The sequence below is a fragment of the Typopeltis vanoorti genome, chromosome 17 (assembly GCF_054136105.1).
Source record: "Typopeltis vanoorti isolate ZY-2024b chromosome 17, IOZ_Tvanoo_1.0, whole genome shotgun sequence".
Classification (NCBI taxonomy): Eukaryota; Metazoa; Arthropoda; class Arachnida; order Uropygi; family Thelyphonidae; genus Typopeltis; species Typopeltis vanoorti.
The window spans coordinates 17512389-17530694 of NC_143565.1; the positions used below are offsets into that span (position 1 = coordinate 17512389).

The 18306-nt window shown below is 34.3% G+C and overlaps 1 protein-coding gene across 1 annotated transcript in view; it reads right to left on the bottom strand.

Annotated features, from left to right (window-relative positions):
• LOC150097193 (activating signal cointegrator 1) overlaps window positions 1-18306 on the bottom strand; it is a 127007-nt gene that overhangs the window by 60769 nt on the left and 47932 nt on the right. Inside the window, exons 5-7 of the mRNA XM_090407083.1 lie at window positions 16785-16975; window positions 11498-11822; window positions 5800-5969 (exon numbers count right to left, since the gene is read on the bottom strand). Of these exons, the coding sequence (XP_090263209.1) occupies window positions 5800-5969; window positions 11498-11822; window positions 16785-16975 (686 nt within the window). The remainder of the gene's footprint in view (window positions 1-5799; window positions 5970-11497; window positions 11823-16784; window positions 16976-18306) is intronic.

An 18306-nucleotide genomic window follows, 5' to 3' on the forward strand; every position in this document is an offset into this window, starting at 1 on the left:
AAAAAAAAACAGGAAGTTCCTTCAATATGTACCCAGAAAAAATAAGAATGATTATGGTAGGATGGCACTGATTAGAGAAAATAGCATAAGGATAACTGCTGCAGAGGATATAGTTGAGATATTTAATGAGCAGTACAGTAAGGAAAGTTTGAGAGCAGTGGATAAGGGGAAGGAGGAGACTGACTGTGAGTGAGGAAGGGGTATATGGCAAATTAAGCAAACTTGATATTAATAAGGCTGTGGGACTTGATGATATATCATCATGTATTTTGAAGGAATGTGCCAGGGAGTTGAAATCTGACTGGATGAGTTTAACACGAGTCTTACACTGGGTTGAGTTTCAAAGGGGTGGAATGAAGGCAAGATATTACAACTTCATAAAGGAGGTGACAGAATTCTAGCATCAAATTATAGATCAAAGGTAGCCAACTACATGTACTTTTAGAGCCAAAATAATTCCAGCAAGACTTAGAAAAGTCGCAACCTTTGACCGATGCGATGGTACGGGAATAAGTGAATGTGCACATGGCGAGATTGTAACGAGCTTGTAAGAACAACTTTGACTAATTACACACAAAATTTTAAGGAGCTTACAAAGAAAATGGATACAAGGAAGGCTCTACTAGTAAATAGCTAAAATTATTGTGTTTTAACTTTAAAATTATTCTAATTGTTCAAAGTAAACTTCATTTAATATGTTTTGAATTAAACTTTTTTCATTGCAGTAATTTTTATTAACCCTGTTTTTTTTCTCTCTCTCCTCTGTTTTTTTTATTTTGTTCCTCTTTTTTGTTTTCTCCTCTCCTCTTCTTGTTTATTTTTTCCTGGCAGATCACGAAGAGCCGCGTGACGCGAGCCACATTGTGGCCACCCCTGTTATAGACCAATCTTTGTGTTAGGTGTTAGAAAAGTGTTGGAAAGACTGGTGAGAATCAGGATCCAGAATTGGTATCATCTTTGATGGACAGCATGGATTTGCTAAAGGGAGTTCATGTTTTAGAAATCTACTTACTTATTACAATAAGGTGACAGCAGCATTGGACATGGATACACAGTAGTATACTTAGACTTTCAAAGGCTTTTGATAGATTGCCACATGATAAGTTGGTAGTCAAACTAAAGCAGATGGGGTTTGGATATTAGACTAGTGCATTGAATTGGAGATTGGCTGTCTGATAGGTATGAACAAGCTGTGTTTGGGGGAGCAATATCCCAGAAGAGTAAAGTCACTAGTGGTGTGCCTCAGGGGTCTATTTTAGGGACATTGCTGTTTAACCTGTATGTTAATGATATTGAGGAAGATTTGGATGGAGATATTCAGTTGTTTACAGATGATGCAAAGTTGGGACAAACTATGAGGAGAACAGAAGATATGGCCTTACAAGATGACTTAAATAGATTGAATGAGTGGGCACGGGAGGGGGATGAAAGTTCAATGTTGCAAAATGTAAGATTTTAAAATTTGGAAAACAAAGATGGGATGTAGAATTTACTCTTGGTGGGGATATATTGTTGGAGGTGGAGAAAATAAGAGATATTGGGATGATAGTGTATATGGATCTGAAATTTAGAGGACGTATACTGCCAAAATTGTGAGGACAACACAACAAATTCTGGGAATGATGCAGAGGACACTGACCTGTACAAGTAAAGAGATTCTGTTCCATTGTATAAGGTTCTAATTAGGCCACGTATGCACAGATTTGGTTTTTAAAAGGATGAAGAGATGTTAGAGAGGATCCAGAAGTGACTGACCAAATAGTTTCTGATCTATGGATTGAATATGAGGAAAGATTGCCGAGTCCAGTGGATATGTGGAAGAGAGGTTATATGACAGAGATATATAAGTTAGTAAGGGGTTGTTATAGGATTAATGTTGAACAAATTTTTCATAAAATGATAGGAGATTGGGAGAGAACAAGTGTCATCCCTGGAAGGTATATAAGGACAGTGTGAGCAAGGGAGTGTGAAGCAGGTTTTTTTGCATGGAGAGTTGTGAATGATTGGAATGTATTGCCTGAGAGTGTGGTGCCTGCAGAGAATTTGAATGTGTTTAAGGCATGGTATGATGATCTGTGTGTACGACAAAAAGGACCCCCCCCCCCCGGTGACTCTGTCAGTGAATGAGTCTGTAATTCCATGGTGTCTTAGGATAATAATACTAATAACAACTAAGACCAGAAAAGAGAACAAAAACAATTTATTTTAAGTTATCAATAATAATAACAAGGCAAGTCAATTAAAATATAAGAAAAAAAGAAGTCATATGGTATGGTGATCCAATAACCAAAATTATGTTCAATAGAATCACTACATCAAGCTTCCTGGTAGCTAAAATAAAGGATGTGAGAAACACAATGGAGAAACAGAATAGGAAAGTAAAAGAAATGGAAGTGTTTGTAGGAACTAATGATTTAAGTAGTGATAAATAAGAGGTTAAGAAAGGCTTCGTGGAAGAAGTGAGAAAAAAGTTAGATTGTAAAAATGGTTAGTATATTATATCTATTGTTATTATTATGTGACACCTCCACAAGGAGTTCAAAGACTCATCGAGGGAGAGCATCTACTCTACAACTCTCTGTCTCCACCACCCATTCTACCAACTACAACTAACCACAACTACACCAATGGCATCTGCTGCCCACCACCACTAGTATTTCCACAGACAATCACAAACATTCATGCCCATGGTGGAATTCAAACCAGCAGCCATTTGACTGGAAAGTGGATATGCTAACCACTCAGCCAAACAGGCTGGCCGAGTGGTTAGCGTATATCCGCTCTCCAACCAAATGCCTGTGGGTTTGAATCCCGCTGTGGGCATGGATGTTTGTGATTGTCTGCGAAAATCTAGTGGTGGTGGTGGTGGTGGGCAGTAGATGATGATGGTAGTTGCAGTTGGTGGAGAGACAGAGAGTTGTGCCCTCCCTCGATGAGTCTTTGGACTCCCTGGAGATGTCATTTAATAATAATAAGAATATTACTGCGATACACTAGTAATGAGTTAAGCAGGAGGGATATGATAAATGACTTGATGCATAAGTTATGTGTGAAAAAATGGGTGTGAGTTTTTGGATGTGTGGAGCAAGTTTGATGTAGAAAAGACTCGTATAAGAGGAATGGTCTGCAGATGAATGGATTTGGCATCAGGTGTCCAGAGAAATTATTAGAATGAGATCTAATGCAGAGTCAGGGAAACTAGACCATGTTTAGAGGAACACTAATGATGCATATGTAAATTCAGCTGGGATGTGTAGATGTAATAGATATGAATATCAACAAGCATGGCTATAAAAGGGATGGACTACATTTTGGGTTGGGGCATTCTGAGTGTCTGAGGAGAGAAAAAAGAAAGTTGGTCAACTGGACCAAGCAGATTGTAGATTTAAGTATAGGAAGACAAAAGAGGAGGAGGTAACTTTTTATGCTTGTACACAAATGCAAGAAGTAACTGGAATCAAATGTGAAGGATTATAATATTTTTAGGAATGACACTGGAGAGAAGGGAGAGTACTACTAATGATATTAGATGACTTGAGTCCAGTCAGGATAGAAACATAGGAAAGCATGGTAATAATATCCTGCATAGCTGTGAGTTTGAAGCTATCTAGTGTAAGTCAAGGCTAACAAAATGAATTATACGGTGAGGTGTTGCTAGAGACCTGGTGGTTCATTTTGCAGAGGATGAAAAAATGCATCTGGCAAATTACCCTGATGAGTACTAAATGATTAATTATTGTGGGCAACTTAAATTATCTAAATATTGATTGGGTAGCAAAGAAAACTCATTACAAGAATGAAGGAGAATTTATTGAGCTGTTGCAATACAACTTTCTCCAGCAGCATGTGAAAGAAGAAACTCAGGGCCAAAGAGAGTGAGATTTGATTGTAGCAGCAGAAAGTGTCTCAGGTTAAGGATAACTGTTTTGCAACCAGTTAGTAACAGTGATCAGGCCATACTGATCTGGAAAGTAGCCAACTATATGGATGTTCCAATCAGGACAGGTTAGATGCTGAACTCCAAATCTGGAAATTATGACAAATTCAGGAGAATGCTATCTTTAGTTCCATGGTATTTTTAGCATTCAAGAATGTGTCAGCAGAGCTAACCAAGGTGATATGACCACTTAAATAGAATGGGTGAGGAATGGTTAGCAAAACAAGTGTTTGATGCCAAGATGGCAGGAAAGAAACCAAGAGGAAGACCAAGGTCTAGGTGGATTGCTTCAGCCAGAAGTGCTTTAGAAGTAAGTAATGTTAGAATATGACAATATTGTAGTGCTCATAAGCAGTGGTGAGCTATGGAAATTTTAACAAAGGGCTCGCATTGTCGAGCAAAAAAAAGCAGTATTTCACACAAAAACTTTAATTAATAAAGCTTGTGTACAAATGTCAATCAAAAAGTATGAGGGGACAATCAACCTGTAAAGGCTATCATTTTTAAACAAATATTTCATGATCTAACCATGAAATATTTGCACACAATCATCTGTGTTAATTTATCTTACATAAGAAAAACATTTTTTAACTATCAAAATATAATAAGAATAAAATCTTTCAAAATCGCATATATGAAATAGTCCGCATTTTTTATAAACAAAATAAATTTCTTTTGTTTGCGATAGAAGTTTTTTGACAAACAATCTATAAATAATAAATAAATATGATCTATACACAATAATATTAATGTACATTATATTTCTCTTTTGTTTTTATACTTCAAGTGATAATCAACGGTACCAATCAAGGGGCATTATTTTATAGAGATATTTATTTATGTGCGATTACCAAAAGTGAATTCTTATTTGTAAAATGGTAGTAACAGTAACTATAATATTTTATTTAATAAAATCACTTTGTTAGGTCCCCATATGAGTTTTTTGCTTAATATATTTCAAAAAATTATGTTTTTTTTTTCTGTTTTTTTTTTTTTTTGAAAAAATAAAGTAAACAAGAAGAACAAGGGGGCTTGCAAATTTGAGAAAAATTTAACAAAGGGCTCGGGCGAGCCCCTTATAGCTCATCACTGCTCACAAGTAATAGATTGATTTGGAGGAAAATTGTTGATAGGTGATTAATAACAGTGCAAATTTAATCGCTTAGTTCTGTCATAGTAATCTGAACACCCATTGAGGGTACATAACAGGAAATTGATGATGATGATGAGATCCAATATGATATGGAGTCAACTGCCTCTGCATTCATTCAGCCAAATCATGAAGATACCTCAGGCATAAGCTTTTCTTTGCTCCTGTTATATAGTTAAAGTATAAAACAACATTATAATTTATTATTCACTTATTCTTTTATACTAGTTAAGAAACCTTAAAAATGATATGTGAGCAGCTGAAATGTTGGCAACTGTTCATCAGTTCAACGGTTGAAACCTCAAAATGGTAAAATCTGTTTAACACTGAGCACTTAAATTATCACTTACAAATTTGATTGTAAACAAAAATATGCTCAGAAGTGACTGGCTCTGGGATTATGTATTATTTTTATCTCATGCCATCTATTCAGTCTGAAAGCTTTAAGGCCAAACTGAAGTCAGTAAAATTCATTGAAGACAGTGAATTTATTGCAAATTCACTGAAAACCGATGAAAATTTATTCACTGAAAATTGAAAAATTACAATTTATTGAAAAACGTTCTGAGTCAAGCTCCAGACCACAGTGTCAAAACTCAACTCAAGTATATTTCATCAATAATGATATAAAAAAATAAACCTTTAATATTTATGTGGACAATTTTCACAGTATTATACATGCACACAATAAATCCTATAGAAAAAATCTTACTTTTTTATCCCCATGATTATGAGTGAAGCATAAGGCTGTTGAATGCTGATGCACATACCATCATCATACATCATTTGAATTTCTGCATCTTGTATTCGCTTAGTCTTTTGCTCATTGCACAAAGTGGATTTTAATGGAAATTTGAATTTTTCCATTTTTGTATCAATAAACTGGAAAAAAAAAAACATCTTTCATTAATAAAAATCTCAAACTAATTTATACAGAAAAACCTGCATAATGCAAAGATCTAGATAGTTACTCTTTTCATCAATTCCTGATACAAATCTTCAAAGGGTGTACTATGATAATATATTACATAATTATAATAGGCTCTCACTACAGACAGCTTATAGGAACTATAAGAATAGTTTGTTTAATGAATTTTATTTAGAGTAGTATTGCTACTATGGAGTTTGGTCGGGAGTTTTTGTAGTTTGTTACGGCGAGCTTGTTATAATAGTTTCTGCTATAGTGAGAGTCAACTATACTAACTCCCTATCAATAATTTCCTTATAAATTAATATGTTATTTGTCCAATATTCTTAGATACATTTCTGCCTTCTTAGGCACTATTAACTGTATTAATCCACACTGGTTTTGGTCTTACTCTGGGTCCTGACATTCAAATACCTGTTTTGCTAATCTCTCCTGTTCATTTTATTTCAGTGACCATACCACCTTAAACTAGCTCTGTTCACACATTCTTGAATGCTAACAAAATCAAGGATTTTCAAAAATCTTCATTTTAATGATGATTCTGTCACTAATGCTATCTCTCCATTCCAATAATTTTTTCGGAGAACTCTCATATCCATGGTCTTCAGTTTCTGATGAAATACTTCATTTTAAACTTAACTCACAGATTCATACATTAAAAGTGCTTTCAAGGCTGTCTTGTATATTGCCAGTTCCCTCTTTTCGCAAATTTTATTATTCCATGGGAATTTATTCATTAATTTCCTACCATACCAGTTTTGCTTATTCAATTATCAATTTCCACATGTAATTTGCTATCTTCACTAAAAATTGTACCTATAGCAGTTCAGATGTTTTATTTGTACAATAGGTTGTTTTCCATTAAGAAAATATAGCTATCTATCTTCATTGTTTGTTCCTATTTTCAAAGTATGTCTTTTTAATATTGATTTTGATCCTTAATTTGTTACAGTATTTGTTCATTTAATTAAAGAATTTTGAAGATACTGGATTTATTTAGGAGTACAAGACTCTCTGCATGAAGTACTGAGCTGAGTTGAAGCTCTTCAAATTTGAAATCAAATTTTATGCCCCTTTCTTTCTTATGTCAATCAACCAGCCAAATAAGCTGGACTGGTTGGAAAAGTGAATAGTGATTCTGTCCTCCAACAGACAGGTTGTGGCTTCAAATCCCACTGCAGACATGGATGTTTGTAAATCTCTTTAAGTGGCAGAAAAATTTCATCACTGGGTATGAAACCAGCACTCTGCTTAATGGAAATCTTAAGTAGCTTGAAAAACATCCTTGTCAGCATCCAGGAATGCATTAGCAGAGCTAATCTCAGGTTGTATGGTCACTTAAACAGAATGCGCGAGGAAAGATTAGCAAAACAAGTGTTCTTTGCCAGGTTGGCAGGAAAACGACCCAGAGGAAGACCAAGATATAGGTGGATTGATACGGTACAAAGTGCCTTAGACGATAGAAATATAAGATCTGATAATGTTGGAGTCTTGACAAGTAGCAGACTGATTTGGAGGAAAATTGTAGATAGGAAGTTAGTAATGATGTAAATTTTTTATGTAGTACTATCATATCCTGTACACCCCCTTGAGGGTACATGTCAGGAATTTGATGATGATGATGATTGTCTTTTTATTGCTGACTTCATATCATGTCTTTACAATAGTTATTCAATTTAGTCAGAGAATCTTGCAGACTTGCAGCGGATTTATTTAGAAGTATAAAATTGCCTGCATAAAGCAAAGAGCTGACATTAACATCTCCAATTTTGATATCATGTTTAATACCACTTTCCTTCATAATGTGATCCATATAGATAATGAATAACAGAGGGGATAATGTACATCCTTGTTTCACACCAGATTTAACATTAAACCATCTTCCTGTACTTCCTTTATTCTAACTGCTGACTTAAAACTCAAATAAAGACTAAGTATTGCTCGATATAATGCTCCATTGACACCATATAACTGTAGCGTATTGAATAACTTCTCTCTTGGCACCTTGTCATATGCATTTTCCAAATCAACAAAACTTAAATACAGATCTTTGTTATATTCCCATGATTTCGACTATTTGTCGTAAAGTAAAGATCTGATCCTGACAGCCTCTACTGGACCTGAATCCAGCTTGTTCTTCACCAATTCTTCTCAACCGTTTCTCAAGCATACTTGCATATATCTTACCAGCAACACTCAGTAGGGATATACCTCTGTAATTCTCACATTCAGTTTTATTTCCCTTTTCATATATGGGTACTATGATAGCTCTACTCCAATCATCGGGAATTCGTCCCTCTGTCCAGGCATTCTGAACTATGCAGTGCAGCCACTGTAAGACTTTTATATCACCATACTTCAGCATTTCTGGTTGAATATCATCTACTCCTGCTGTCTTTCCACATTACAAGCCTTTGATGGCTTTTTCTACTTCAAGTATGGATATGTATTCCTGACTACATGCCTGCTGAGTGTTTTTTACCACTGTGCTATCACTGCTTGTTTCATTTAGCAATTTTTCGAAGTAATTACTCCATACTTCAAGGATATCTTTTTCTCCTGTTTTCGTGTCACCTTTATCATCTCTAACTTCTTTTACAGCAACTTCTTTTCAACAACCTCCAGAATATTTTGCCACCTTCTTGATATTTATTTTCTATGTTCTTATCAGTACTCCCATGACTTTTGTTTAGCTTGTTTTACACACTATTTAGCTTTCTTACATGTGTCTCTGTATTCTCTAAGAACACAAGCTGACTTATTTCCCAGGAACTTTTGACATGCTTTCTTCTTTTCCTTCACTGCCTCTTTAACTTCCTGTGTCCACCATGGAGTTCTAATTTTTCTATCCTTGCTGACAACTTCACCACATTGAATCAATCAGGGCTTTCTTCAAGGCTTGCAACTGAATCTCCAAGGTTTGGTTCCTGTTCTCAAACTCTTTCATTTTTTCTTCAATAATCTTTGTGTATTTTAGTCTACAGTTCACATCTGAGAGCTGCACAACTTTTATTCGCTTTAAAACTTTCTTACATGTTATTCTTTTCAATATGAAATTCAATTTTATCCTGCTCAAGACTAAATAGTGATAGTTTCCAATTTCAAATCCTCTGTAAACTCTGGTGTCCTACACCAGGGAGAAAAAATCACTATCAACAATAACATAGTCAATGAGACTTTTCTTATTCCTAGCCTCTGCTCTCCATGTGAATTTGTGCACATTTTTATGTTGGAATATGGTGTTAGTAATAACCAGTCCATATCCTGAGCAGAAATCCAACAGATATCTGCCATTATTATTAGTTTTGGTCTTTTCTCCAAATTTTCCAATATTTTTTATGTCTGACAATCATTTCCTACTCTGCTATTTAGATCCCCAACAAGGACCAACTTTTCCTTTTTCATTGTGTAAGTTATTTTTTCTAAAGCCTCAAAAAATTCCTCCACTTCTACTTTAGTAGAACCTTCTGTGGGACCATACGCACAAATCAGTCTTGTTGTCCAGTTCCCCATTCTCATATTTTCCCACATTACTCTACTTGAGACTACCTGCCATTCAAGAAGATTAGCCTCGTATTTTGTGTTGAATACTATGACAACTCCTTCTTTTCCTTGATTGTCATTTCCTGAATATAACATTTTGCATTTATTGCTCAGAAAGATCTCACCAGTTTTTGTCTTTTTTGTTTCAGTCACCCCTATTATGTTGATCTGGTACTTTTATGGGTAATTTTAAATTTGGCAATATAGATTAGAATGAAGAGATAGCATCTCGGAGGAAAAGAGAATGTATTTTTTGAGTTCTTGAAAGACCACTATCTTAGGCAGCACACAACATAGGGTACATGAGAATCAAGGTTCTTATATTTCATTCTCTCATCACAGAATGTTATTCTAGAATTGATCACTTGGTTGTCAGCCAAGTGATCAATGTATAGCTTATAGCTGGTGATTATAACCAGCTCAGAAGATTGCTTTCAGCTATATCATGGAATGAGGAATCAGATGGGAAGGAGATCAAATGCTGTTTGGTCCCTACTCAAGAATTATTTCCAGAAGCAATGTCTGAATATATTCCAAAGGTTAGGTAATTAAATAAGATAGCTGCTTCCACATTTCCTTTTTCTTCCAGATAGATGACTTAAGAAGTAAACCATGCAATCTGGAAGAAAAAGGAAATGTGGAAGCAGCACAAGATGAAAATCAAGAATCAGTTGTATGAAGAATACAAAAGCAAACAAACAAACAAACACACAAAAAAAGTGACTCACTTGGTAAGGGTAGCAAAATTGCAGCATGAGCAGCAGCTGTTAGCTAATGAGGACAGAAGAAATCCTAGGAAATTCTTTTGAAACATGGCTAGTAGAAGAAAGTATGATTATGGAAGGATGAATTGGTCAGTGACAGTGGTAAAATTATAATCACTTGGGAGGATATAGTGGAGAGTAAATGAGCATTCATTAAGGTATTTCATTCTTGTGAAAGTAACATAATGCAGAACTTGAAAGCAGTAGGAAGGGAGAAGGAGCCACTGATGGTGAGTGTGTAAGAGATATATGAGGAAATGAGTAAACTTGATGTCAATAAGGATGTAGGACTTGATCACATGTCTTGAGGAAACTTTCCGGGGAGTTAACAACAGTTTTAACTTGCCTCTGTAAGCATTTAGATTGGGCCAAGTAACAAATGGAGTGGAAAAAGGACAAAATTTTTCCTTTCACGTTTTCCCACCAAGTGTATATTTGCATCCAATTGTTGCTTACCAAATCTCAAAACCTCACACTTTGCAACACTGAATGACAGTTCCACTTAACCTATCCATTCATGCAATCTATTCAAGTCCTGTAAGACCATAACATCTGCTTGACTCTGCATTGCTCTCCCCAATTTTGCATCATCTGCAAATAGCTGCATATCACTAGATAAACCCATCCCAATATCATTAACATACAAATTGAACAACAATGGTCCCAAAACTGACCTCTGCCACTAGTGACCTTCCTCTTTTGGGATAGATACTGAACTCCCATACAACAACTTTCTGATACCTATCTGACAACCAGTCACTGATCCAACTCGGAAGTCTGCCATCCAATTCCATCTGTTTCAATTTATTTAACAGTTTGTAGCATGGCAGTCTATCTAAAGCTTTTGGAAAATCCAAGTACATCACTGTATATGCATCTCTCCTGTCCAAGGTATCTGTCACCATGTTATAGTACATAAGTAAGTTAGTAAAACATGATCCCCCCTTTAACAAACCCATGTTGATAAACACAGAGAATACTGCTGTTATCAACCCATTTCTGTATCCTACTTCTCAGAAATCTTTCCAGTACAATTCTTGTGCCTACATGTTTTGAATATCCTTTTACTATGTTAGTGCCATTAAAACTAGAATTATACATCAATTTTTCAGATATGAAACCTATAATGGAGTAAAAATGTAAATTATAATTTAAAAACATAAAAATCCACATACTACTGGTGGGTCACAAGGTATAGATGGATCAACTTCTGGCCAATCTTCTTTGTTTTCAAATTTTGTCTTTTCTTGAAAATGCCTTTCTGGTGATGACTGTTCTTCCTTCATAAAATCATTAAAGTCAACTTCATCTTTTTCTTCAATGATTTGTCTACCTGCAAAGTCCAAAGTAATTTTTTGTGACAGTCCTGATGCATGTTTCTTAGCATGAAATTCATCTTGTTTCTTCTGAAGAATTTTCCTTTCTCGCTTGGACATCCACTTGTTGGACTCAATGGAAAAGTAGTCGCTGGTATCATCAATAACTTGAGTTCGACTCTGTCTACAAAGCACAGAAAAGCAACAATCAGAGGGCAAAATCACATGATATAAGTGAAAAGAAAAAAAACTTTAAATCAAAATGTGTTTTTTTTTTCAATCATCCTAGGGTAAAAGTTGTTCAAATAAAATTTAAATAAAATTTTATTTAAATATTATATAAATTTAAATAAAATTTAAATAAATAAATAAATTTAGCTTTAAATAAAATTTAAGCAATCTAAAAAAATTATATTATATAAGTCAAGTGGATATCAGATCCAGCATTATTTAGTAATTATATTTGATTAATATTGTCTTGAGTACCAATTATAACTAATTCTAAAAAAGTGGTAAAATACAGGGTATTTCAAATTATCATTACATTTTGAAATATTTATTGAAAAAAAAAAAAAAAACAGGGATTTCAAGAGTAAGAACTATAACTAATAAGAACATCCAAATCTGTGAATACGTTTGTAACATATTCGAGAGATTTAACATACCTAGAATCATACACAATTTTTTTACTATGAAATTTTTGTATTTTTTTTTTTTTTTTTTTTATAAAGCAAATAATAATGAAAACAATCTGGTACATCATGTGCATCATCATTGAGTTAGTGCACTGGCAACAATTTTTTTTAAATTACTGTACTTTTTTTTTTCTCCTATAAAAAATTAATATTTCTTTTTGATAAATTGTGGAGACTACTATCATGTTAAGAATAATTATTTTAATTTGCCAATGTTTGGAACTTCATATTAAAGTTATTATCCGGAGTATACACACCTTTCTTTTAAGGTTACATGGTAGTCAGCATTCATAGTGAAGAATTTATGGAGACAGAAACACAAGTGTTGGAATAATCTTTACTTATTTTTACTTTTACTTACTTTATTTTACTTTACTTATAATTAAGAAAATAGTATTCGATGTTTCGACCTCTGTATTGAGGTTGTCATCAAGAAAATATACATATGTACAGGACATAAGCTAGATGACACTACACAAAAGTAAGATGAATCTAATTGTTTTGTTAATTGTTTACCATGGCCTGATCTCTTGTGGGAAAAAAAATTAAATACATACATATTTAAAAATTAATTCACAAAATAAAATAAACTTTTATTTTATTTTGTTTTACATTTGCTCCAATGAACAAGCACTTAAAGCATGAATTACAAATTACCAGCAATACTTTCCTAATAAACAGCTACAGCAAACATACTATCAACAAAATTCTTTACAAGACTGCACCTAATAATAAAAATAAACTAGGTTCCAATACAACTGTAGCCATTCCATATATTAAAGGGATACCAGATAAAATAAACAGATTACTATACAAATAAAACCTTAATACCTTTAAATCTCCTGAAATAAAAAAAAAAAAAACTTTTTCAACTCTTCTGAGAGGATCCTCTTCCTCCGCTGGCCCACATCCTGGAGTATACCATATTCAATGCACCTGAAACCTGCCTTATATAGGTGAAACTAGATGCACTATTCCTACCTGGAAAAAGGACCATTAATGGTAATTAAATTTAATAAATATGGTAAATCAGAACTTTCTGATCATGCACTGGATATTCTACATAGAATTAATCGGAAAGGCACCTGTTCTTACATTAAACCAAAACTTGGTATGAGTACAAATTTAAGGAGGCATGTGAAATTCTAATCAGCAAAAAACAACCACCCTAATCTTCACAATAATGATGGTCTAAAAATTCCAAGAATATGGATGGCACATATTCTACCCACATAACCTTTTATCTTAAGAGATCAATGTAAATTTTAATTAGAATTGTAGTACCCCAGGATCTTAGCCTTAATATAACAAACTTTTATGCAAAATTATTGATTAGGTGACCACTATTGCTGTATTAAAAGTATTAAAAAACAATATGAATTTGTTCTTTGGCCATATAGCAATGTAAAAATAGGATATAACTTTTTCCCCCCTTTACTGGAGATCAGGTCAGTAGAATTCAAATTAGTGTCACTTTGACATACTATTTGAATTTTTATGTAGATTGTCTCTCTGTGTGTGTGTGTGTGTGTGTGTGTGTGTGTGTGTGTGTGTGTGTGTGTGTGTGTGTGTGTGTGTGTGTGTGTGTTATATGTTGAAACAAGTTAAAAAACTTGTTTTTTAACGTGTATTATATGTTGAAACAAGTTATAAATTAAAGTTGCCAAGAAATTCTTGGTTTTAATCCTTTATTCAAGTAAGCAAAAGAATCAACAATCAAAAAACTTTCAACAGCTATCTCTCATCCAAAATATTTTATTTACAAGGTCTGACACCTTTTGACTACTTGTATATGAAAAATATATGACTTCTGAATTACTTCAACCTTGGTATCTCTTCCAAGTCTGACCTCCTGCTGATGAGACCTAAATAAAGGTCGAAATTGGTTTGGGTAGTAGCTCTTCCAATTATGCATAGCATTATACACATCTGAAAGGGTGTGTGTGTGTGTGCTTCTTTGCATTATGGGATACATACTAAGGCAACTGATGTCAAATCATTAGCCTCTATATACAAGTAGCTCCGACAAAGATACTTCAAGCACAAAACATTGTTTTGTTTACTTGCAAATCCTTTTGAATAAAGGATTAAAACCAGGAAATATAGTTTCTTGGCATCTTCAATACACACAAACACACACACATATACATCTATGGTCAAGGCCGAGAATTCTGAAAAGTTCTCGGCCTTGACCATAGATGGCAACACTAATGGTAGGATTTTTTTTTCTACGTTGGTACATCTGTCATAAGCATCCATGTGAAACTGCAAGTCATTCTACCAAGTAGCTTGTCTTATACAATTTCTTTGTATAAGAAGATTTAACAGCAAAAGAAATTCATTCAAAGTTCATAAAAGTTTATAGGCACTCTTCTCCTTCGTTTTCGACAATTAAAAAATGGACTGTCGAGTTTAAACGTAGTCATACCAGCCTTGAAGATGATTCACATGAAGGACGTCCAAAAAGTGTAACAACACCAGAAATCATTGATCAAGTGCACGATATGGTATTGGATGACCAGCAAGTCAAAGAGTGTGAAATTGCTAAGACTATAAGCATTTCAAAAGAATGTGTAGGATATATTTTGCATGACGAATTGCAAATGAAAAAGCGCAAGATGGGTGCTGTGCTTGCTCACAGCAGATCAAAAATGCACTCGCATGAAAATCTCTGAACAGTGCTGCTTGGAGCGTTTCAACAAGAATAAAACTGATTTTGTGCATCGATTTATTACTATGGATGAGACTTGGATTCCCCATTACACACCAGAATCCAAACAGCAGTCAAAACAGTGAACAGAAGCCAGTTGTTCAGTGCCAAAGAAGACAAAATCGGTTCTATCAGCAGGAAAGGTCATGGCATCGGTGTTTTGGGATGTTAAAGGCATTTTGTTTATTAATTATAAGGGTAAAACAATAACCAGAGCATATCATTCTGATCTTTTAACCAGACTAGATGAAAAAATTCATGAGAAAAGACCCAGTTTGCAGAAGAAAAAAATCATCTTTCATCATGACAATGCACCTGCCCACAAAGGTGTTTTGGCAATGGGAAAATTAAGGGATCTGCACTATGAATTGTTCGAACATCCACCCTATTCCCCAGATTTGACTGTCTCTGACTTCTATCTCTTCCCAAAACTAAAACTCTTCCTTGCTGGTCAGCATTTTTCTTCGAATCAAGAGGTGATTGCAGTTGTAGATGGGTATTTTGCAAATCTTACTGAGAACCACTACAGGGATGGGATAATGGCGCTGGAGTATCGCTGGAACAAATGTATTAGTCTTAAGGGAGATTATGTTGAAAAATAAAAATAATTTTGAAATTATAAATTCGTTTTTTCATTGTTAGGCTGAGAACTTTTCAGACCACCCTCGTATACACACACACATACAAATATGTATGTATGTATGTATGTATGTATACTTCAGAGGATGATCTTAATATGAAAGTTGAAACATCAGGAAATTAAAGTAATTATTCTTAATACATCAGTAGCCTCTATAATTTATCAACAGTAATTATCTGCTGTATGCAGACATATTTCTGTTCGCACATGTGTTTGCATTGAATTCCTAGTTGAAATTTAAAACTACACAATGCGTATAGTGGAGAAAATGGAATGTACATTCCATTATAGGTTGAGATCAGTTTGCATTAACCACTGTACTGGCCTTGATGTGTATATATGTCCATAATAACATGGATGCAAAATGTCCAACAAAGTCAATATAACTCTTGAATATTATAGAAATAATATAGATACAAAGTGTACATTTTTGATATATTTTATCCATGTAGTCATTTGGGTTAAACTGATAGCTCCACTCATTTGCCCCTCACATAGTCTGCTGAGATCTCATACAAAGCCACATCATTTGCTCTGCTCCTCACAGTTCAAAACGAACTGGTTTACGAAGCTATTTCCATTATTGGAAAACAACTGCATATCTCTAGTTAAGCTTGTCCCAATATCATCAACACACAAGTCAAACAATAATGGCACCAAAATAAATCCCTGTGCCACTTCGCTAGTACCCTTACTATTTTGGGATACCACACCCCCATATACATTTCCGATTCTTTTGATATAAATTTTAATAAAAATTACAGAAATTCAGTTTGCGTGCATGTAAGATGACCTAATTTTATTATTGCTTCTTGAAAGGGATATATGACTGTCCATAATCAAAGGCATCATATAATCAACTTAATTTGAATTACTAGAAATTTTGATTTCACACAGAAAAAAAATCCAAAAATTTAATCTAAAGTCTGAAAAGTTATAGTTTGCAATAACCAGAGAATGATGGCTATTCCTTAATTTTGTTGTTTTTTTTTCTTTTAAAATGATTTTTAACAATATCTTAATTAATTTTTTTATTTAATTTTATAAATTAAACAGATAATTAAATTACTATTGATAACATTAATAATTTACTTTACTCACGAAGTTCTGTCATATTCCAATAGTGTATTTCTGTGTTCTATAGCTTTCTGAAATCCTGCTTGCATTTGGTTATTTTTTGACTGGGATTCTGAGACTAACAGATTATTATTTTCTGCAGTGAGCAGCTGGTATAGTTTATCACCTTTTCTTGATCCCCGCAAAATCATTTCAAGTTCATCATCTGTACAGACCTGTGAAACAATGTTGGCTGATTATAACATATTTCAAATACATTTAGATGCATTTTTTGAGTTTTTACTGAATAAAAACAATTAAACCTTTTTTCGTCTGACATATCAAACATAATTTGTTTTTCTAATGGTTTTCCTCAAAACGAAAAGCTAATGATCCAGATTACTGCTGCTGTGCAAATTTGAATTAGTTGGGTATTAGTCGGATTTATGAAAAAAGAAACTAAGGCAATGAGACCAGTATATCACATCTGTTACTTCAATAGGTAAGTGCATGTGTTTTCTGTCTGTTATGTCTGTTTTCCTATGGACTTATCTTCAGGTGAAAAAAGCTCTTATAAAGGTTCCACACATTCAAAGCTACATCACATCAAATGAAAGTCATGGCTATACAACGAAAAAAGAGGGAAAGAACTTACCAAAGAGTTAATTCAAAGACTATTTTGATCTGGAAGAAATTATTATTATTATTACCCCAAGACCTCATGGAGTCAAAGACTCATCTGGGAGGTCCTTTAATCACATACACCTCATCATACCAGGCCTTAAACACACGCAAACTTCTTGCAGATACCACACTCTCAGGCAAGGCATTCCAATTATTCACAAATCTGCACAAAAAAAAAACCTGCTTCTCACTCCCCTACTCACACCCTATTTATAATTTCCAGGGATGACCTCTGGTTCTCCCTGGATCTCCCACTATTCTCTGTAGAACTTCTCCACCATTGATCTTATAACAACCCCTTACCAACTTGTAGGTCTCTATCATATCTCCCCTCTTTCTCCTCTCTACCAGACTCTGCAAATTACATCTTCTCAATCTTCCCTCATATTCAACATTCCAGAGGTCAGAAACTACCTTAGTCAGTCGCCTTTAGACCCTTTCTAACATCTCTTAATCCTATAATAAATTTAGTTTAATCCTTTATCCAAGTGTGAGCAAACAAAGTTTGCGCCTGAAAGTATCTTCAGGACTGGGGTAAGGTGGTACAACACCAAGGCACTCCTTGCAAAGGTGGAGCAAGCTACCAACACTCCTATCTCAGTATCTCCCATAATGCAAAACACATCTCCTTGCAGATATGTCTAATGTTATGCATTAAGGGAAGGGCCACAACCCAGACTAGTTTCGACCATTATTGGGGTCTCTTCAGTGGGAGCCAGGCCCAAGTGGAGATACCAGGCAGAAGCATTAGCAGGTCATCTCTACCTATAGGAGTTGCCAAATGGTGTGCCATCCTTTTTTAATAAATTACTCTGGATTTAGAGAAAGATGTTGAAAGTTTATTTTTCACTTGGTTAGAGTATAATAAATTTACTTTAATACT